Here is a 23673-nt window from a genome sequence, read left to right as displayed (position 1 = left end):
CTAGTCTAGGGTTACAAGTTCAAGCTACACCTCCACCAATGAAAGTGTGGCTGCCTCCCTGGCCTAGCCCCTCAGGCACCAGGCATCTGTGAGTCTCTCATGTGCCAGGAGCTTATGAATTACACCCCATTTATACCAACATCAAGGAGTCAGCAGTCCATAAAAAGATGCTGAAGTTAGTCAGGTGAATCCAAAATTTTCCCTAGAGAAAACAGTGACTACAATTAAAACCTCGGAAAATATTTAAGTGAAATAGGAGGCAAATCATTAAATCTTCACTATAACCAAATAGTCCTTTGAATTAAAAGACCTGACATGGCCCACGCTGCTTAAAGAAAAGATCTTTCAGGGACAGTATGATGAAGACAAACCAGTTTATACCGGACTTCAAAGTCTTTTCAGGCAACACTGCAGATTAAACAGTCTTAACGAAGCAGGTCTGAAGACAGGAATAATTCCTACCTGCCATGGGATACTTCCGCACCACTGCTTCCCTGCTGCCTTACTTCTAACGCACTGGAAGAACAATCTAGTGAAGTACAAAACACAAATAATCAAGGCTGTGAAAATCCATTAAAAAGAGATACATTTAGTTTTCATCCAAGAAAACATCTTGCAACTTCTTGACACCAGTTTTGAAAGGTCACTTGAAACCAGTGACTCTTATATTTATATTTAAAAATTCTCTACTGCACAGGATCTTTCTTCATAAGGGATACGAAGTGAAAGACTAGAGATGTCATGGAAACCAAGATGTGTACTGGTTTGTTCTTTTTACTCTGTAAAGGATGACTAAAATGGAAACATGATCAGTGGTGGCTGTTAAAATCAGAAAAAGAGAGACAATCAAATCCCTGACAGGAAACGATAATACCGCCTATAAAGTAAAACAAAATCTGGCCAACCAAAACAAACACGAACTACCCTGGATCTGGCCAAGCCCCTAGATTCAATTATCATTTTACTGGAAACACAGACAACAGACGAATGCACGGATGAAGGCCACAGGGATGTGATCTGTAAAACCTTGACAGGAGGAAATGCTCTGTGACAAACAATTGTATTCTTTCAACAAATAAATGACAAGGGAGGGACAAAATGGAGAGAAAACTTAAGAGACTTAAAAGACACATCAATCAATTGCAACCTGTGAACCTTATTCATTGATTTAAACAAACAAAAACTATTAAAATTAACTACTTGTCACCTATGAAGCGACAGGAAATCTGCACTCCAACTGGTAAAAAAGAAAGAGAGAAAGTCCCTATCTTTTAGAGCTAGATACTGAAACACTTGCAGAAGAAATGTTATCTGGGATCTGTTCCAAAATATGGCGAGAGCTGGAGGGTAGAGTGGGTAGAGTTGGTAACTGAAGTTCACATGCTGCATCATTCTTTTTTTTTTTTTTTTTTTCAACGTTTATTTATTTTCGGGACAGAGAGAGACAGAGCATGAACGGGGGAGGGGCAGAGAGAGAGGGAGACACAGAATGGGAAACAGGCTCCAGGCTCTGAGCCATCAGCCCAGAGCCCGACGCGGGGCTCGAACTCCCGGGCCGCGAGATCGTGACCTGGCTGAAGTCGGACGCTCAACCGACTGTGCCACCCAGGCGCTCCACATGCTGCATTATTCTATCTTGCCTACTTTTGTGTATGTTTGCAATCACCCATGAAAAAAAAAAGATCATATTCAGACATACATCCAAATACAAGACCGTCCCTGTACAAGTAAACCCAGCCTTCACACCCACTGCACAGAAATGGCCACGCTACTCCGTTAGCAAGCAAACCACGCATACGCTCTCCAGCCCCCAGATTTTGCATGCACATCTCCCTCCATCCAAAAGATGTCCTCTTTATCCCTATTTGCCCACTGCTTCCCCCATCACCAGCTGTCAAAGTCCTGTATGTCCCTCCATGTCAGCTTCAAGCCATGCCTCCTTTGCAAGGTCTTCCCACATTCCCTTCCCTGCTCATCCACTGGGCTGCTTCTGGATTTCTGCTGTATTTAGTTGTATTACACTTGTGTCTGCCTGCCTGCATGACTGTATCTTCAGTGACTGGAAGGCTATAATCCTATATGATCTCTTTATTCCCAACTATGCCTTGCCTTTTGTACAGAATTGTTAAGTATTGCTGAATTAAATAGAACCAACTCATTTTTTCCTTCCCCAAAATGATTCCTCAAAAACATTTAATCTGTTAAATAAGCTCTTTCAAATACAATTTTACCTAACTGTTCAACTAGGTAATAAACTCACTCAATAAAATGGCCATGGAAAGGAGCCTCTCATGGTACCCCATCTGCCCAGTTCACGTTCCTCCCAAGCATCTGTTCCTATTAGTTTTCTGTTTGCCTCTCCAGAGATTTGTAAATGTATATTCAGATCAACATAAATATATAAATCTTAATTTCCTTTTCCACACAAATGGATAGCATAGTATACATACTACTAAATACCTTGTTTTTAACAATATCGTCAAGATTCTCCAGAATATATACATAAGGTGCTCCTATTATGTAATACATGTATAATATATATTATATAATATATGTAAGCAATATACAATTTTTATACGTAATTTTTCTTTTTTACAACTGCACAGTTTTTACACAGCTGCACAATCTCCCACAATTTAGAGTTCCATTATTCATTTAACTAGAACCCTCTTGATAGTTTGGTTGTTTCCAATTCTTTCCTACTAAAAACAATATCACAACAAATAACTTTTTACATGTGTCATTTCACATGCGTCTTAATGTATCTGTAGGGTAACTATTTCTCACATTGTGTATTAGGACCTTCTCTGTTTTTCTTTACCAATTGGCTTGTAGATTTTATTTATTAGCTCTTTTTGCTGTGTTCTAACTCATTAAATACAATTTTTACCTACATTAATCCCTTTTTTTCTCCTTTCTTTCGGTCTAATTTCTTGCTCTTCTTCTAACTTCTTAAAATAGTCTTGTGACATACAACAGGAATCGTGACAGTTTGAGTCCTAATTCAAGATGAATCCTGAGCGGGTCTCAATCCCCTGACATCAATACCTCACCTGGACGTATAAGCAAAGATAGGCCCCAAATGGACAGATATTACATAAAAGTCAAGCTAGAAAGAAAACAGGTCCAGAGGTGCCTGGGTGGCTCAGTCGGTTAAGCATCTGACTTCAGCTCAGATCTTGTAGTTCGTGAGTTCGAGCCCCGCATTGGGCTTTGTGCTGCCAGCTCAGAGCCTGGAGCCTGCTTTGGATTCTGTGTCTCCCTCTTTCTCTGTCCATCCCCGGCTTGTGCTCTCTCTCTCTCTCAAAAATAAATAAACATTAAAAATAATTTTTTTAAAGAAAATAGGTCAGCCCCTCCCATAAAAACTCACAATTTTCCCATTCAAGCTCACAATTAAAAAAAAATAACAAAAAACCCATACTGGTCTTTTTAGTTTTTCTCACTGAAACAGGATAATTACATAATTGAACTATGTAAAATACATGTATTTTACATGTAAAATACTATGTAAAATACAACTATGTAAAAATACATAATTGAACTATGTAATAAAATTTATGAAATGTTCTGAATGCACAAAAATTCAAAGTGTTGGCTACTATTAGGCAGGACCATTACTTATCAACGTGAATCAAGAATAAATTGCTGCTGTGGTTTCAAGTGCATCAAGTACTTGAAATCTTTACTGACAAGAACATTTCATAAATCATATCTATTTTAAAGCCCAAGCCACTGCAGACTTTCAGAAGGGTAGGACTTGGGAGTCCAAAAAGGGGAAAAAAAACAACACACTTACTATGCATCTACTAAGCATTTACTTAGTTCTAGGCATGGTGCTAAAAAAAATGTTTTTACTTGCATTTTTATTAAAACCTATCTGAATGGGTTTCTCTGTTTTTAGGATAAAAATTTTGTTATGTTTATTAAATTGCAAATCAACAAGGAAAGCAATGGAAATACATTCTCACAGAGAAAGCAAAATTTTTTTTATAAACGTTTATTTATTTTTGAGAGAGAGAGAGAGAGCGTGCGAGAGAGTGCTCATGAGCGTAAGCAGGGGAGGGGCAGAAGAGAGAGGAGGACAGAGGATCCGAAGCGGGCTCTGTACTGACAGCAGAGAGCCTGATGTGGGGCTTGAACCCACAAACCCGGAGATCATGACCCGAGCCAAAGTCGGATGCTCAACCGACCGGGCCACCCAGGTTCCCCGAGAAAGCAAATATCGACTCCACTATGAAGAGTGTAATTTCTGCAGTATGTCATTTTACGAGATATAAGTAATAAGTGATACTGATGAACACAGCCAGAGGAGGCCAGACCTCTTCAATGCTGTCTTCTTCACCAGAAAGCAAATCCCCCTGGTTGATCGTCCAACCCTGGCTTGCACTGTCAGGAATGTTCACTTCAGCTAGGCTGGGATTCTCTCAAATCTCCAGAGTCATCCTCCCTTGGTTCAAATCCCAGTCCTACTACATAATTAACCTGAAACCTCAGATACTTCATTTGACTGGCTGCTCTGCCAGTTTCCTTTTCTGTAAAATGGCCAAAACCAAAACAGTACCTACCTCATATGATCACTGTGAAAACCACGCACATTAATGCACGTAAAGATAAGGTTCAGATCAAAGTCTAACCCGTATCAAGGACTTGTTAAGCAGTAGTAGTCATTAGTTCACTCTCGCTGACCATCTTGCTGTAGCCACACTTCTGTTTCTAGCCCCAAACACTGTCCTTTGCTCTATCCAAATTTTAAAGGTCATTCAAGGCCAAGCTCATGTCTCAGTTCCCACACTTCCTCAGTAACTTGCACCAGCCTTGAGCCCCTGCTGTAGATCTTACTGTCACAGAAGCACCTGCACCTGAACACATCCAATTTCGTGCTAACACACACAGATCGTGCTGGGTGCCAACCTTCGTGTGTCTGACTCTTACCCCAATGGTGTCAGAGGCCGTTAGGAAGACAGGTTCACTTTTTTGTATGCTCCAGCACTGGAAAAACACGAAGCAGGATTTCTACCTCATTCCTTTACACGAAAATTCAAGACGGAACAAAAACATAAGTGTAAAAAAATGAAACTGGAAAGGTTCTGGGGGAAAAAAGAGAGAGGAATTTTTTTTTTTTTTAATCCTCAAGCGAAGAAGGCTTTTCTCAGTGTGACCTAAAATCCTGGATTTGGTAATTCTGACCCCATAAAAGGTTTTTGCTTTGTTTTTTTAAGATTTTAGTTTTTTAAGTAATCTCTACACCCAACGTGGGGCTTGAACTCACCACCCTGAAACTAAGAGTCGCACACTCTACCTACTGAGCCAGCTAGGTGTCCCATCCACAGACCTGGCCAGAAGAAAGTTTTAAACCTCCGGCTGCGGGAGCCAGTGAGGAGCAGCAGCAGGGCTCTGTGCCGCCCTATGGCCATGGGCCTTGACAAGGGCCACAAGGCGACTTGACTGAGAACTAAGCAAGCTGAGGCACAGCCACCGCCGCGGGCGCCTCCCCGAGCACATGCTCATATGGAACGTGAGGGTGCCTCCCTGAGAGCACATGTCCCTATGGGACATGATCTGAGAGGTGTGGGCTTCACCCCACACAAGGGCACGTCACAGAGCCACTCAAGGTCTCCCAAGGACAAGAGTGCCCTCAAGTTCTTCCAGAAAACAGTGGAGACACACATCCATGCCAAGAGGAAGAGAGAGGAGCTGAGCAACATCCTGGCAGCCAGGAGGAAAGCGGCAGCCAAGAAGGAGTGAACCTCTCCCCTGTGTATGTAATAAGGCCTTTTGGGGCAGGGCCGGGGGGGGGGGGGTGAATTTTAAACTTCCATATGGTAAAAATACCATTAGCGAAATTATAAGACAAAGGCAAAATGGAAAAAAAGTGATTGTGACACATATCACAAAGACTAATATTCTTCACACGCGAGGGTTCCTTCAAGTGCACAGCACAGGGCCTGACGCTGTACAATGGATGCAACGCACAAGCCGTACTAGCTTCACTGAGTGGGACTGCTCACGGGGTGGTGGGACCAGAGGTCCTTCTTCACAGGCCCGGCTCCCATTCAAATTCCTCCCTATCACCCACCCAGATAATCATCACTGGGCTATACCAGCTGTTTGCCCATTTTACCCAATAACCGGCGACACAAAGAATTTTTTTTTTTAAGTAAAAAAAAATTTATTTTTAATCTTTATTTATTTTTGAGAGAGACAGACAGACAGACAGAGCATGAGCGGGGGAGGAGCGGAGAGAGAGGGAGACACAGGATCGGAAGCAGGCTCCAGGCCCCAAGCTGTCAGCACAGAGCCCGACGCGGGGCTCGAACTCACAAACCGTGAGATCACAACCCGAGGCGGGGTCGGACGTTCAACTGTCAGAGCCACCCAGGCGCCCCTACACAAAGAATTTCCTAGACACGCAAAGATTCAATTGTTATTAAAAAATAAAATTTTCTGAACATCCCGCAACAACTAGTTATTTAAAGAACTAAAATTTGTTTTACCTAGATGGAGATAAAAGAATACTTCTAGCTATTTTGATCCTATATCCTTGAGAAGCTAGAAGAGAGGTGGGTGGGGGTGGGCGGCAGAGGAAGGAGGGGAGGAAATAAGAACTCAGGAAGCTCAATGATGTTGTCCAACGTTTGTAAATCAAGGTATGCCATGTCATTCAAGGCAAGGCAAGAGTTCTTCCTTCAGGTTCTACTGAGTGACTGTTTCTTTATTGCCCATAAACAGGGCCAGGGCTGAAGGGCCAGTCAAATGCCGGTTGAGTGGCACCATCTGGTGTGTAAGTAGGAGAACTGCACATAAATGCACCTACCAGCCAAGGTATCAAAAATGGGCTAAGATCTTACCCTCACCTGGGCTTACACCCCCCCCCCCCCCCCCGCCATTACTCTGCTGCTCCTGTCTCCTAGCTGGGTTAAGCTTTAAACATACCGCCATTAAGTCAAAATGTAAAGTACTTTAAGTTCTGGAAAAGAAACTTTTCTTCTGAAAACTGGGTGAGAAGAAAAGGTTACATTCCCTGAGGTCATTTTCCAGAGTACAGGAGTTCTGACTAAATGCCCTGTCTGCTAAGGAAGTCATCAGCCATTGGCTTACGTACTTCTTTTAAAATTTCCAGCCTGTACTACCTACAGGGGTGCTTGGTTTTTTTTTTTTTTTTAAGTCTATTTATTTATTTTGAGAGAGAATGTGTGGGAGGGGCAGAGAGAGAGAGAGAGAGACAGAGAGAGAATCCCAAGCAAGTCCCACACCATCAGCATGGAGCCCAACACAGGGCTCGAACCCACAAACTGCAAGACCATGACCTGAGCAAAAACAAGAGTCGGATGCTCAGCTGACTGAGACAACCAGGAGCCCCTGTTTGTTTTTTGTTTTTCAATTTACTGTGTGCTGTATAACTGTATTTTATTGTCCTAAAACAATCTTATAAAACCTCCAGTGAGTAACTCAGTAATAGTGTTCTAGACTTGGCCTAAAAGAAAAACATTAGCATACCTTACTTTTCTATTTTAAAGTAATGATCAACTCTCGGCCTCATCCACCTAGTATGAAGAATGTGAATGGTAAGCTCTCAAAACTCCATCTTTGGTCTAGGCCTTTCTTTGCAGCTAGCTGGTCTCACATATACGTAAGACACAATTAGTCCAAAGCTGTCTGGGTTAGCCACACATCCCAACCTAACAACCATTTACTGAGCACTGACAGTGAGCCAAACACCAGACTATGTACATCACACATAGGACCTCACTGAATCCTCACAAGCCAGGGGAGTCGGGACTGCCATGATCACTGTTCCTGATGAGGAAATGGGGAAGAAAAGCACATGCTTAAATGCCTACCAAAACACTGTCTTACTGATTTCCTTTCGGCAAGTTTTCTGCAATCTGGGCGCACCTAACTCCACCGCCAATGCCTCAATCCAAGCACACCTTTCACTTAGAGACTAAAGTCGATGCAGCTAGAAATCAGCCAGACCTAGGTCTGAATCCCAGCAATGCCACTTCACAACCATGGGACATCAGATTCCTTTTCTAACCTCCCTAAATGTTGGCGGCCTCATCCACCTACCACAGAAGATTCTATGGTAGGAAGAGATAAAGACTATGCCATTTAGTAGACATTCAATAGCAGTTCTATTTCAGCAGTCCCCTTGCCTCCACCACTTTCCTTTTTAACCAACCCTCTTTGGAGTTCCTCCTTAATTAATGCAAATTGGACCCAAAATTCTTCAGTGGCTTCCTACAACCTAAACAGTATTCCCATAAGGTAGGGGGCCCTCAGCAGTATGTAAATGGTTTTAGATGTCAGGACATCCTGACTTCACACCTAGAAGCTTACCAGCCCCACTGTACTACCAAAAAAACAGTCCAAAAGTGAAAAAATTTTAAATTCCATTTATAATAGCATCAAAAACATAACACTCTCTGAGGACTAAATTTAACAAAAAGGGTATAGTACTCTGTAATAAAAACTATTCAACAACGCTGAAAAAAAAATTTTAAAGCATAAATACACCATGCTCATAAATCAGAAAATCAATATTAATGCAGTTCTCTCCAGAATGATCTATACAGATTCAGTGTAATACCAACAAAGTTTTCTAAGGAAATTTAGAAGTTGATACAACTTTTTATATGCAAAGGACCTAGAATTGCCAATCTTGAAAAAGATGAATGCTAGAACACAGACATGATCTCATCTGAATGTGTGGGGGTGGGGAAAAGGGCCAACAGACGGGCAAGTTCAAAAATAGACTCAGAACATGGTAGTCACTGATTTTTTTTTTTTTTTTTACAAGTGCCAAGCATTTCCACAGGGGAGACAAAGTCTTCCAAATGTTGCTGAACCAACCAAATAATACTCATTCAGTAATATAAGGAAAAGTAAATGAAATACTCTTATCTCATAAGATACCCAAAATTAATTTGAAGTAGATCACAGACTAAACAGAAAAGCCATTAAGAAAAAAAAAAAAATGAAAACAAAAACAAAAACTATAAAACCTCTAGAAGAAACCACTGGAGAAATTTGTGCAAGGATTTCTAAGAGAGAAACAAAAAGCACAAAGGATAAAAATATAATAAACTGGACCTTTTATGGGGCGCCTGGGTGGCTCAGTCGGTTGAGCATCCGACTTCAGCTCAGGTCATGATCCCAAGGTTTATGAGTTCGAGCCCTGCATCGGGTTCTCTGCTGACAGATCAGAGCCCGGAGCCTGCTTTGGATTCTGTGTCTCCCTCTCTCTCTGCTACTCCCCCGTTCATGCTTGGTTTCTTTCTTTTTCTCTCTCAAACATAAACATTAAAAATAAATAAATAAATACATACATACATAAATACCAGACTTTATAAAAATTTAAAACTTCTGCTTTTCCAGAGAGTTAGAAAAATGAAAACCAGAGACTCAGAGAAAATACTCATTATATATATATTTACCATAGAACTTATATAGGGAATATACAAAGACCTCTTCCAATTCAGTGATAAAAAGACAAAGGGCACAGTTTTTAAAATAGGCAAAAATCCCCCACAGTTACACTTCACTGTTTCATTTCTGTTAACGTTCCTGAAATGACAAATTTTAGAAATGGAGATCAGATTCCTGGTTGCCAGAGGTGAGGCAGAGGGAGTGGGAAGCAGGGCGGAGGTATAAAGGGGCAGTGGGAGGAATGGAGTGGTGATAGAGCTGTTCCATATCCTGGCTGTGGTAGTGCATACTCATAACCACTCGTGCTAAACTATATAGAATGAAATCTAAACACACACACACACACGTCAGTACAAGGGAAACTATCTTCCCAAATAAGAACAGTGGACTGAGTCAATATCCTAGTTGTCACATTACATACTGTTTATATACATTGTGCAAAATGTTGCCGTTAGGTAAAGTCTACAGAGATCCCTTAGGTTCTATTTGTTATAAGCGCATGAGAATCTACAACCACCTCAATAAAATTTTCAATTAAAAAAGTGAGCAAAAGATTTAAACAGACACGTCACCAAAGAAAAATATAGGGATAAGAAACAAACCCAAGAAACTGTGACATTCACAAAATGGAATTCAACTCAGCAATGATGTACAGACCCCGTTTCAGATACTGTTACATAAAAGAAGCCAGACGTTGCAGAATGAACCAAACCAGTGGTGGCACTTAATGGGGTGACAGAAATACTCTGTATTTTGACTGAGGCTTGGTTATAAGGATGGTTATATAAATCTCTCAAGCTGAACTGCTGAACACTTAAAATCTATGCAGACTACTGTATACTGTATCCATAACAATTAAGAAAAAACAGAGGCGCCTGGGTGGCTCAGGTCATGGTCTCGCGGCTCGTGAATTCGAGCCCCACAACGGGCTCTGCAGACAGCAGAGAGCCTGCTTCTAATCCTCTCTGTCCCTCTCTCTGCCCCTCCCCCTACCCCTCCCCTGCCCTCACACGGTCTCTCTCTCAAAAATAAACATTAAAGGGGCGCCTGCGGGGCGCCTGGGTGGCTCAGTCGGTTAAGCGGCCGACTTCGGCTCAGGTCACGATCTCACACTCCGTGAGTTCGAGCCCCGCGTCGGGCTCTATGCTGACAGCTCAGAGCCTGGAGCCTGTTTCCGATTCTGTGTCTCCCTCTCTCTGACCCTCCCCCATTCATGCTCTGTCTCTCTCTGTCTCAAAAATAAATAAACGTTAAAAAAAAAAAAAATAAAATAAAAAATAAAGGGGCGCCTGGGTGGCTCAGTTGGTTAAGCGGCCGACTTCAGCTCAGGTCATGATCTTGCGGTCCGTGGGTTCGAGCCCCGCATCAGGCTCTCTGCTGACAGCTCGGAGCCTGGAGCCTGTTTCAGATTCTGTGTCTCCCTCTCTCTCTGACCCTCCCCTGTTCATGCTCTGTCTCTCTCTGTCTCAAAAATAAATAAATAAAAAAATAAAAAAATAAACATTAAAAAAAAAGAAAAGAAAAACAGCAGTACAGGCAATATTCAGATATGTAAAAATTGTGAAGATGGAACTTAAATGCCAATGTTGGGTGTGGCGGGGGGGGGGGGGGGCGGAGATCGATCTAGAATACATAAATTCTGAACTGCACAGAATATCATATAAAGACCATCACAGCTGGCCCCTGCCTTCCTGGCCAGCCTCACCTTCTGAAATCTCTACTCGAACACATGCTAAACTATTACCAAACCAAATGCTTGCAATTCCTGATTACTTCCTAACTCTGTATGCTAATGCAGGGTTATCGATCTGTTAAATATGACCTTTCCTGCCTCTAGTGAATTTCTACTTTTTTTTCAATACTCATGACCAATATCACCTGCCACCTATATAGACTTCCCTGCTCTACATCTGAGTTTTCGTAAAAAAAAAAAAAAAAAAAAAAAAAAAAGAAGGGAAACTAACATTTATTGAGTGCTTAACATACTTGACACATTTTGCAACATTACTTTCATTCTATTACTAGGACACAAAAGTTGATAAGTTACTGCAAGTTAGTGACTGTTGGCAGGTTGATGTTACCCTACTTAACAGCTAGAAAGGGAGGAAGGCAGAGCAGTTGATTCTGAAACTAACCAGATTCTCAGACTGACCAGGTGCTCAGCAGTGACAGTGACAGCTCAGAAGGCATTCAATACATAGAGAAATTCTGTTTGTTAAAAATGATTTCTAAAGAATAGTCCATCCTAGGAAAACACACCTGGCTGTAAATCTGGCAAAGAAACAAAAACTTAGATGTTCATTTTGGACACTTACCTGTATTCTTCCTTGCCCGGCGGTAGCAGCAAACCCTGAAGTGCTACCACACAGTCCTCATGCAATAAACAATGAGAAACAGGAATGCTAGAGGGGGATGAAAAAAGGAAATTTTGTTTTAGGGGACATCAGAAATTAACATTCTAAAATTACGTCCTAACTATGGGTTTCATTATTACTTTTTTTTAAATGTTTATTTATTTTTGAGAGAGAGAGAGCATGTGAGTGGAGAAGGGGCAGAGAGAGAGGGAGACACAGAATCTGAAGCAGGCTCCAGGCTCCGAGCTGTCAGCACAGAGCCTGACATGGGGCTTGAACTCACAAACTGCAAGATCATGACCTGAGCCACAGTCAGACGCTTAACTGATTGAGCCACCCAGGCGCCCCCTAACTACAGGTTTTAAATGTAGGAATGCACCTATGACCTCCACAGGGTTTATAGATGCCATACATTTTTACATCTATGTGCCATCCTCTGGGGAAAGGCTCACTCAGCAGCTTTCATTTCTTTCCCCACTTCCCCAAAGAAAGGACAACAACAAATACATCTGTTTCCTGATGACTCAAAAGCTTAAAACTATACTGTTGTGCGACCTCTACATTGTGAGAGCCACCCCCCCAACCCCGCCCAAGAAACGAGTGAATATCAAAGACTAGCTGTGAACTTCTTCCACCATCCCTTTGTCACAACCTCTTTGCTGTCCCTCAGTGTTGTTCACATGCCTGCTGTAGAAACATGCTCCACTAACCTGCTTCCACTTAGCCTGGCATAAGTTTTTAACTCTTCTCTTGAACTTCTTATGAGACAATGTATATATAACATTTGAGGATAAACAATTTTGAGTGCAGACCTAAAATATACTCTCATAGGGCCTGTGGCACTTGTTTCTTCCTTTGTTTTGCTTATATTCTAGTTCACCAGACATATTCCAAAGAGATCAAGTTTATCAAATAACTGTCATTACATTGTACTGCTTTGATAGCAGTGCATCTGTATAAATGGCACTCTACAGAAGGGCTTCTTTTTTTTTTTTTTTTTTTTTTTAAGACATTATTTCTAAGTAATCTCTACACCCAGCATGAGGCTTGAACTCAAATCCGGAAACAAAGATTCTCACGCTCCACCAACTCAGCCAGCCAGGTGCCCCAAGAGTATATTTCTTTTAACATAAAACTGAATCTTACGCTACCATTAATGCTTACTTCCTACAAATCTGAAAGTGCTTCCATGTTGCATGCAACTTGAGCTAGATCTAGAACCTAAGAAACTCAGTAAAGAAATTAGAAATAAATAGTAAATCACAATGATATGTTGTTGATAGTATACGTGGCTTGTCCGCCCCCACCTTTTCTTTTTTTTTTTTAAATGTTTACTTGAGAGTGCGCAAGCCAGGCAGAGGCGGAGAGGGAAAGAGAGAACCCCGCAATGTCAGCACTGAGCCCAACGAGGGACTCCATCCCACGAACCGTGAGATCATGACCTGAGTGGAAATCAAGAGTTGGACACTCAACCTATTAAGCCACACAGGCGCCCCTGGCCTGTCCCTTCTATCTTAAAATTTAACACTTTTTCTCAGAATCATTTCGTATGTAACCAAACTGGATCCCAGTAATTTCTTTCAAATAAAAAGACAACTTATTAGGGAGCCAAGAAACTATTTTGTCTAAAAGTGTATTTGTCAAATCTGAAAAAGTATACCAATTCCTTCATTTAGTTTCAAAGCCCAACAAAGACATAAATCGTCTAAATCATGTAAGGGAAACACAGGTTAATACACACATTGAAAAATACCTCATTTTCTAGTATGGATACCCACTTTGTGTCTTATTTCAGAAGGAGAAAATTTATTTTTCTCTACCAAGTTCCGTAGACATCAGGAAAAACGTTTAATGTAATAGTTTAAAAATTCACATAGGCTGTGGACACTTGGTACTGTGTCAAAACATTAACACTTTATGAGAACAGTATTAACTTTTTGCTTCTACCAGAGTGCTGGTAGTATGTATGCGATGAACCATGGGAATCCACCCCAAAAACTAAGAGCACACTTTACACGCTGTATGTTAGCCAGTGTGACAATAAATTATATTTAAAAAATCACTACCAGAGTGCTGAATTAGATACTTGATTTTTTTTTCCAGCGTCAATCCCTAAAGTAACCTGTTTCTTTGGATTGACAATCTCACCCCCTTAAACGCACAGAATCCTATTTTAAAAGGGAGCCGATAATCTGACCACCAGAGTGTTTTAACCTCAAACATTTAAAAACAAGTTCGGCCTAAAAGTAGCGCGAAACAGGGACCAATTATTTTCTACTATGTCTGCATGTCCTCACTTAGCAGGGAGAAGCAATGTCCGAGCAGAAGGCCTGACAAGCGCACAGAAACCCAGAGCTGGAAAGGACCAGAAGGTTCCAGGTATAGCTGACCCTCCATCTTACAGGAGGGGGAAACAGAGGCCCAGAGGGTGAGTAAGCTGCCTAGGTCTCAACAGCAAGCAGGTAGAGAGCGTCTCCCCAACACGCCACGCTGCCCGGGGATTATCAACCACTTAAAGGGCCCTGGCTGCACACACCAGGGTCCCCACCCTCTCCTAGTGCCTGTGGCGCCGGGCAGAGGGGAGCTGGCGGTGACAGGCAGTCGTGCCCAGCTCGAGACTTACTCGGCTGCCAGCACTAAGCTGCAAGAGTTCGCCGGGCACACGTAGAAGCTCTTTCCTTTGTTGGGACCATCGCGGACGCCAGTCTTGAGAAAGCAGACGGTTCCTGAGGAGAGAAGGTTGATAACGATTATGCCACACTAGACTGACAGACTGCCGGAGGAGCCCCTAAAAGATCCGGGCCCCTTACCGTGCTCCGAGCACCTAAGCGCTTCCATGACCGCCCCAGTGTCCAATTCCAGAGAGCCGTGCCCCAACGCCTGCTTCCGCCTTTTACTCCGCCCTCCTCTCTCAGGAGCCAATCAGCACCCCGCTTCTGCAGCCTCAACCCCCATAATTCACCGCGCGTGGCCGTCACCCGCCGCCTTCGCGGGAACTCGGCGTTTGAACGGTGGGGCGTGGCTGCAGCTGGCGCGGCTCTGCCAGGTGGGGCTTTCCGCGTTAGGAAGCTTCGATTGGCTGTTGCCGGGAGGGGCAAGGGCAAGGCTGAGGCCCGGGGCGACTCCAGTTTATAGGTGAGACCTAGAGGCGGTCCTAGAGGGAGCGTGTGTTGCAGTTGCAGAGGGGAGCTCTGCAAGGAAGGCTCCCTTCTCCCGGAGGCCGACGGCGCCTGGAGCTTGGCGGTCGTCTCCGAGCCGGGGCCTGGCGCTCGGTCCCTGGGGAGGGTAGGCCCGGAGAAGCTGCCACCGCGGGAGGAGCTGTGAACCCCTCCAGAGCTTGGGCGAAGTGGGGTGCGGGCTACTACTGGGCGCGTCGTGGGGGACGCAGGCGCGAAGACTTCTGCAACACCCCCCAGTGATCCTTTAAGTGTGCGTGGAACTTTAGACTTCGCAGGGTGCTCACACGTGTCTCTTGACTCGACGGCCTGGTGAGACGGGCATTATACGGAAGGTCCCGAGGTTCCCAGAAGTTTGACTCACCCAAGGTCACAGAATTAGTGAGTGGGTGATCCACCGACAGGTGCCCAGGGGGCTGCCCAGCTGCATCCTGTTGTGTACTGAATGTTCTCTAGGGCCTCTTGGTGCAGGAGCCCTGAGTTGTAAGAGTCCAAGTGGAAACAACAGGAGAGAAATAGATTACCTTTGGTGTACTCTGTGTATATTGTATCGTCAGACTTTTTCTATTAGTATGCTTTTGCAATGTTAAAAAAATACTGAGAGGTGCCTGGGTGGTTCAGTTGGTAAGCCTCCTGACTCTTGATTTTGGCTCAGATCACTATCTCATGGTTGGTGAGATGGAGCTGGCTCATGGTTGGTGAGATGGAGCTCCTCCTGCGGTCCCTACCCCCCACCCTTCATTGGCGCAGAACCTACTTGGAATCTTTCCCCTCTCCCGCTGCCCCTCCCCTACTTGCGCACGCGCGTGCGCGCTCTCTCTCTCTCTCTCTCTCTCTCTCTCTGTCTCATAAGAAACTTTTAAAAAATCGAGAATGAAGTTAAGTAAAAGAAAGGGAACTGTATTTGAAATGGTAATCAGAACTATTAGTGAGCAGAAAGGGAGGAATAGAAATCAAGAGATGTATTGCAGTAGAGATGAATTCATATTACAGCTATTGAGGACCATATGCCCAGACATATGGTGTGGCACATGCAACTGTTCTTATGGGACAGTTGAACAGAAACTCTGTAATGTCTAGGAAATCTAGGGTATATGATAAATGTAAATGTGGGGGGGGGGAGGGCAGAAGCTTCACAGGAAGGGAGACGGACCTGAGGTATCATTTATTAATGAAACAAGTACTTATTAAATAGCTTTTTGTGTGCCCAGTGTGAACTAGGTGCTTGAGAAAAATAAAACTCATTTTCACGCAAAGTTTGAAACAATTTTTCTAACCACAAGGAGCTTAGTATATGAAGGAGACTGCATTAGCACATATTGAATGAACACTTAAATAATCAAGTAAAATGATATTCAGTGTCAAGATGAGTGGAGTCAATAAACTGCGATTAATTTAATCACAGCCAAATTAAAGAAAAGGAGAATATTTCTGCCATAAAGTTGGAATATGCCAGATCAAAATGTTTAAGCTCCAGACAGTTGATAACCATATTTATAAGAGTGAGAAAACAGATAAGTTTGTCCTTGGGTGAGAGGTGGCCATAATACTGGCATAAACTGTAATGAATTCTACAATATATACTTTTCAAAATATATACATACATTAGTGCATGTGTATTAACTTTTATTCTTAATTTATACATTTACTTTATATTCTAATTAGCCTGCAGACCCTGGAGAGAATGTGCTTCATCAACCTCTATTTTGAGTAAAGTTGAGAGTTTTAGTTTGTTTTCCTCTAAAGCTAATTTATTCAAAAGGAATGCCTAAGCTAAGTTCTAGGGCTAGGTGGTTTATTTTTTATTTTATTTTATTTTATTTTATTTTATTTTATTTTATTTTATTTTATTTTAATTTTTATGAATATAATTTATTGTCAAATTGGCTTACATACAACACCCAGTGCTCATCCCAACAAGTGCCCTTCTCAATGCCCATCACCCGTTTCCCTCTCCCCCACCCCACCCACCCTCAGTTCTCTGTATTTAAGAGTTTCTTGTGGTTTGCTTCCTTCCCTCTCTGTAACTATTTTTCCCCCTTTCCTTCCTCCCTGGTCTTCTGTTAAGTTTCTCAAGATCCACATATGAGTGAAAATATATAATATCTGTCTTTCTCTGAGTGACTTATTTCACTTAGCATAATACTCTCCAGTTCCATCCACGTTGCTGCAAATGGCAGAATTTCATTCTTTCTCATTGCCAAGTAGTATTCCATTGTATATATAAACCACATCTTTATCCATTTGCCAGTTGATGGGCATTTAGGCTCTTTCCATAATTTGGCTATTGTTGAAAGTGCTGCTATAAACAATGGGGTACACTTGCCCCTATGAATCAGCACTCCTGTATCCTTTAGATAAATTCTTAGTAGTGCTATCGCTGGGTCGTAAGGTAGTTCTATTTTTAATTTTTTGAGGAACCTCCACACTTTTTAGGAGTGGCAGCACCAGTTTGCATTCCCACCAGCAGTGCAAGAGGGTTCCCGTTTCTCCACATCCTCACCAGCATCTTTTGTTAATTTTAGCCACTCTGACCTGTGTGAGGTGGTATCTCAGTGTGGCTTTGATTTGTATTTCCCTGATGATGAGTGACATTGAGCATCTTTTCACGTGTCTGTTGGCCACATGGATGTTTTCTTTGGAAAAATGTCTATTCACGTCTTCTGTAGGGCTAGATGATTTAAACTCATACGTTAATGATCCAGTAAATTCTTTCCCTATAGGGCTGGTCAGATGCAAAATGCATGATGGAATTGTTCTAAAATCAAATTGTGGTAATGACTGCGTAACTGTATATGTTTACCAAGGTTCGGACAACTATGTATTAGGGAATTCTACAGTATCTAAGTTATCCCTCAATAAAGCTGTTTAAAAGCAAACAAAAAACTTAATTTCTAAGCGATGCCAAAACATCCGCCTGGCAAATAAAAGCTAGGATCATCTCGACATTTTGACATCCTAGGGAAATATAATGGGTGATGGAGTTAAATAGTAGAAACTCTTAAGTTTCGGATGGTGTGGATCCTTAGGCAGACTGGTTCGCTGGCCTATGCCATAACATCCCTTTGATGCAAACACTTATTTGAATTCTTGGGAAAATGAAAGAATTCTCTTTTCTCTGGTCACCATTGTGCCAGCTGGCATGTGTTAAACCTGTCAGTCACCTGTAAGATACTGGCAGAGAGAGGATCAGCTAGACCAGTCACCTCTTGACATCCTTGCCACTGTCTGTATTTTTTTTAAAAAAATAATCGGTGATTCTAAGTTATTTGTAAAATTCCAGCTTCTGTGCAGACTTTGGCTTCACTCATCTTAATAATTAAATTGTTCAAATGTGTTTTTCGAGTCGGCTGATAATTCTAAGAAACGTAGTTTGTTATCTGAACTTGTATCTTTCTGGATTTTTGCTTATTTCTTTGGGGTGGGGTGGGGAGAGGTAACTACTTTAAAACGTCAGATAAAGGATTTGTGCCCGTGAAGCACATGGTCACGGGAGGAAACCCTCACTGTCACTGCAGAAGGGTGTTCGGAGATCAGTGATTTTACATGCATTTTCACACTTGGTTCTCACACCTACCTTGGCAGTGGGTGTTCTTTTATCCCCATTTTAAAGAGTAGGACACCAACGTTCAGGGTACTTAGGAACTTACCCCAAGGTCATGCTCCTAACCACTGTCTTACAGAGCCTGTGCTTGAACTTTGGGACCAGATAGGGCCAGTAGATTACTCTTGTTCTGGCTCAAAGTCACAAAGCTGACACCAGGCAGATCAGGGGCTGGAAGCGATTTTTTGAGATTCCCAGTCCAGTTCTTGCCACTACCGTATTTTTATGAGGTATAGATTATTCAGTGATTCATTCAGGGATTTAACCTACGCATAGCCAAGCGTTCAGATATTTGTGATATGCCGACAGGGCTTGACAAATTCAAGATTAAAAAAGCAAAGCAAGTTGTGCCATCTTATAAATGACCACGAGGTGGCAGCCCACGAACATAAAAACCAAACACAAGTCCCTCCTGCTGTTTCATTTTTTTGTTTGTTTAAGGATATGTAATGGTAATTCAATTTCCTCTCATTTTGTGCCTTTCAAATATATGACCATTTTAACCTTATCCTTTGAGATAAGCACAGTCAGAATGATACTGTGCTAAAGATAAATATGGTTTATCATTTAAAAAGCCAAGTGGGGCACCTGGGTGGCGCAATCGGTTAAGCGTCCGACTTCAGCCAGGTCACGATCTCGCGGTCCGTGAGTTCGAGCCCCGCGTCGGGCTCTGGGCTGATGGCTCAGAGCCTGGAGCCTGTTTCCGATTCTGTGTCTCCCTCTCTCTCTGCCCCTCCCCCGTTCGTGCTCTGTCTCTCTCTGTCCCAAAAATAAATAAACGTTGAAAAAAAAAAAAAAAAGCCAAGAGACCTGGGGTACCTGGGTGGCTCAGTTGGTTAAGCATCCGACTTTGGCTCAGGTCATGATCTCACAGTTCATGAGTTTGAGGCCCATGTCAGGCTCTGTGCTGACAGCTCAGAGCCTGGAGCCTGCTTCAGATTCTGTGTCTCCCTCTCTGCCCCTCCCCTGCTTGTTCTCTCTCCCTCTCTCTCTCTCTCTCTCTCTGTCTCTCAGAAATAAATAAAACATTAAAAAAAATTTTTTTAGAAAAGCCAAAAGACCTTAGAAATTCTTTTGTTGCACCCATATTCTTTATTAGGGTCCAAATTTCACTGCTCTTAAAATATTGTCCCCAAACTGGTTCAAAGCGTGCCCTCCTTCATCTACTTCCTTGTTGTGGTTTTTTGGTAAATGTACAATTCAGTACTTTTTTAGTAAACCTATAAAGTTGTGCAGCCATGACCACAATCCAGTTTTAGAACATTTCTGTTACCACCACCCCCCCCAAATTTCCCTTGAACCTGTGTATAGCAATCCTCACTTACACCCCCAGCCTCAAGCAACAACCGATGTGCTTTCTGTCCATAAATTTCATCTTTCTGGACATTTCATGTAAATGGAATATGCAACATGTAACAAATTGCCTGTCTTCTGTTCCGTATTGTAATGCTTTTGAGTTTCCTCCATGTTGTAGCATGTATCCATATTTCATTCTTTTTATTGCCAAAGAGTATCCTATTGTATTCATTCATCTGTTGATAAACATTTGGGTCGTTTTCCCTTTGGGGTTACTAAGAACAGTGTTGTCATGAACACTAACAAGCCTCTGTGTGCACAAAGTTTTCATTCCTCTCAGGTACATACCTGTGAGTGGAATTTCTGGTTGTGTATTAAGTTTATGTTTAAGTCTTTAAGAAATGGCCCAACTGTTTCCCAAAGTGGCTATGCCATCTTATTTTCTTATGGGCAGTGTATAAAGGGCCCAACTTCTGCACATCCTCACCAACACTTGTTACTGTCTGCCTTTTTTATGATATTGGTTCTCGTTGTGGTGAAGTGGTGTCTCCTCTGTGTTTTAATTTGCATTTCCTGATGACTCAACAGTTGAGTTCCTTTGCATGTGGTTGCTAACCATCATCTTCCGCTTTTTCAATGGTTTTGCAAGGCTTTTTCTTTTAAAGATCTGTATGGAACTTAAACTAAAACCTAAGTAAAAATGACATCAATTGTTATAAATCTAAGGACATCAAAGAAATAGTTCTGGTTTGTGATCAGGGTAAGTAACACAATTGTATATACTGTTTTTTAATGTTTATTTATTTTTGAGAGAGACAGAACACAAGCAGGAAGGGGCAGAGAAAGAGGGAGACACAGAATCCCAAGCAGGCTCCAGGCTCCGAGCTGTCAGCACAGAGCCCAACACGGGGCTTGAACCCACAAACTATGAGATGACGACCTGAGCCAAAGTCGGTCGCCCAACCGACTGAGCCACCCAGGCGCCCCAGCACAATTGTATATACACTATGATCATGGTCATGTGAAAAATACTTTTTAACTACAACAGACTGTTAACTTTTAAGAGTACATATCGTGTGGTTCCATTCCTATGGCTCTGAGAGTCTGGGTTGGGAGATGGGTCAGATTTTTATTTTTATTTTCTACAACTCTCATGTGTTACTCTTATTATTTGAAAAAAAAATCCCTGGGTGGGTCAGTGGGTTGGTTGAGCGTCCAACTTCGGCTCAGGTCATGATCTCACAGTTCGAGTTGGAGCCCCATATCAGGCTCTGTGCTGACAGCTTGGAGCCTGGAACCGGCTTCATTCTGTCTCCCTCTCTCTCTCTCTACTGCTTCCTCTCTCTCTCTTTCTCTCTCTCTCTCTCTCTCTCTCTCTCTCAAGAATCAATAAACGTTAAAGGAAAAAAAAAAAGAACTCATCCACCTTTTTTTTTTTATTTTATTTATTTTTTTTAATTTTTTTTTTCAACGTTTATTTATTTTTGGGACAGAGAGAGACAGAGCATGAACGGGGGAGGGGCAGAGAGAGAGGGAGACACAGAATCGGAAACAGGCTCCAGGTCTGAGCCATCAGCCCAGAGCCTGACGCGGGGCTCGAACTCACGGACCGCGAGATCGTGACCTGGCTGAAGTCGGACGCTTAACCGACTGCGCCACCCAGGCACCCCTCATCCACCTTTTAAAAACATGAATTGGATTCTGTTGTTCTTTGCTTAAAAATGCTTCTGTGGCTTTCCATCGAATTTAGAAAAAAGCTGAAACCGTCATCCTGGCTCATGGGGGCCCCATGTGACTTTGGCCCTATCCACTTCTCTCTCTCGCCTTCTGCCTTCCAGCTGTCCTGACCTGCGCTCCTTGCCTCCCGTGCCTGGCTTTGTCTTACCTTAAGGCCATTGTTCGGTTGTTCTTTTCTCTTTTCTTTTCTTTTCTTTTTTCCCCTTTCCTTTCCTTTCCTTTCCTTTCTTTTCCCACACTCAAAGAAGATTAATGTTACTATGCCAATCAGGGATAATTTTTCCATGAGCAAGATTGCCTGGCCTTATATTCCATATTTGGACAGAGCTAGACAGTTAACCAGTGGCCATAGCCCATGCTGAAGGGGAAAGGGTTTGATAACCCTCTGCCCGTGCTCCCATGTGGCTGGTTCTGAGTGGAACCAAAAATGTGGAACACCTTGAGAATTTGTCATCCTTGCACAGGCGCTGTGCTAATCCTGTGCGTATCGTTGCAATTTTAGTATACGTGCTGCTGAAGCAAGCACTATGTTGTACTTTCGGCCTGACACGTTTCTTTAGATCTTCTTTTTTTTAACTTTTTTTTTAATGTTTATTCATTTTTGAAAGAGAAAGCGAGAACACGCGCGCACGAGTCGGGGAGGGGCAGAGAGAGAGGGAGACACAGAATCCGAAGCAGGCTCCAGGCTCTGAGCTGTCAGAATAGAGCCCGATGTGGGGCTCGAACTCATGAACCGTGAGATCATGACCTGAGCCGAAGTCGGACGCTTAACCGACTGAGTCACCCAGGCGCCCTTTCCCTAGTTCTTTAAAAGCCTATCCCCTAGGTCTTCAGGTCTCATCTGAAGTATCACCTCAGTGAGACTTTCCGTGACTACTTAATCTAAAGAGGTCCTTCCTTGCTACTCCCTGCCTCCGCTCCCTGTTTGCTTTCTGCATAACGTTTAGTTTGCATGGTCTGTTTATTTGTTGATTGTGTCCTCCGCATATATTATATATGTAGGTGCCAAGAGAGACCACTTCTGCTTTGCTCACCAGGCTGCGTAGATACTCAGTAAATATCTAGTAAGTGAAATGAACTAAACCATAGAGCGGAAGGAACTAAAGTCACCAAGTGTGCCCGCCCAATCCCCTCCACTTCATCCCTAATGGATTCAGCATGAGGACTTCAAGTCACAGCAAATTCTCTGTTAGGGTATCTCAAATTGCCAGTTAATTCTAATGTCTGTTGAGGAGAAATAGGTCTTTCTGTCTGAAACTTCCACTTATTTATAATCTGGAGTGACACATAATACACTTAATTCTTTTCAGTGTCACTTTCAAATATTTGAATATGGCTGTCTCATCCTCCCCACATCCTCAGAGAGCCTGCTCCACTGGCTGTGATCATTTCCCTCCCCTCCGGAACCCCTCACCAGCACTTTTCCATGAACGTTTGCTTAATCTGAGGCCTCTCAAACAGAATCCGGCATGAAGAATCCTGTGGGATAATTATCTCCTTTATTTGGGATACGACCATATATACATGCAATATAAGGCAACACAAAATTTCTCTCTGCTTTCTAACAAGTATGTCACGCTAGTTATTCACATCAAGTGTGCAATCAACCAGAACCACTGCTTTCGTTTTTTGCGCATGAACTCACGTCTCCCCTACCTGGTGCACCTAATTGCTTGAATTTAAACTCTGGATTCCAGCTTTCATCCTGCTAGTTTGGATCCATCTTTCTCACCTGTCTAGATCTCTTTGAATCTTGTTCCTGTCAGCTGACCTATTAGTGCTACCTCCTGACTGTGTGTCAGCCGACCACTTGACAAGCCCGCTCCCCTGGATTCCATCTCAGTTGCCACGAGAAATGCTAAACCGGGCAGAACACTTGGGTATCATGTGCCCAAGGCACATGGGCCGGCCGCGGGATCATGATTTGGGTATGGTTATTCGGTCAGGCACAGAGTCCCTGAAATGAAACGTTGCTCTTTCTTGCCTCGATGCCTCCCTGCAGCTCGTGCATACTCTGTCCCTGTCCTGATTTACCAGTCCACACAGCAGAGCTGACGAGAAAGTGAGGTTAATC

General features: G+C 42.8%; 1 protein-coding gene and 1 non-coding gene across 6 annotated transcripts in view; both read right to left on the bottom strand.

Moving 5' to 3' along the window:
- The window catches only part of TTF2 (transcription termination factor 2), a 41829-nt gene extending 27129 nt beyond the window's left edge, over positions 1-14700 (bottom strand). For 4 of the 5 annotated variants that reach the window (XR_015255033.1, XM_086717930.1, XM_086717931.1 and 1 more), the window contains exons 1-4: positions 14597-14700; positions 14410-14512; positions 11748-11834; positions 463-529 (exon numbers count right to left, since the gene is read on the bottom strand). Coding sequence is in view for 3 of the 5 variants with exons in the window: in XM_086717930.1 (XP_086574056.1) it covers positions 463-529; positions 11748-11834; positions 14410-14512; positions 14597-14624 (285 nt within the window). In the remaining 2 variants the exon portion in view is untranslated. Of the gene's footprint in view, positions 1-462; positions 530-11747; positions 11835-14409; positions 14513-14596 lie in introns of those variants that run through there. The other variant, XM_086717933.1, reaches the window with a different exon arrangement.
- Positions 14701-22022: 7322 nt separating this feature from the next.
- LOC112849092 (U6 spliceosomal RNA) lies at positions 22023-22125 on the bottom strand. Its single transcript, XR_003222534.1, has one exon. It is a non-coding gene; the product is annotated as a U6 spliceosomal RNA (small nuclear RNA).
- Between the last annotated feature and the right edge of the window lie 1548 nt (positions 22126-23673).

This window comes from Puma concolor, chromosome C1 (genome assembly GCF_028749965.1).
Source record: "Puma concolor isolate L17-30 chromosome C1, mPumCon1.1.hap2, whole genome shotgun sequence".
Taxonomy (NCBI): Eukaryota; Metazoa; Chordata; class Mammalia; order Carnivora; family Felidae; genus Puma; species Puma concolor.
This window is presented reverse-complemented; position numbering and strand designations above follow the sequence as displayed.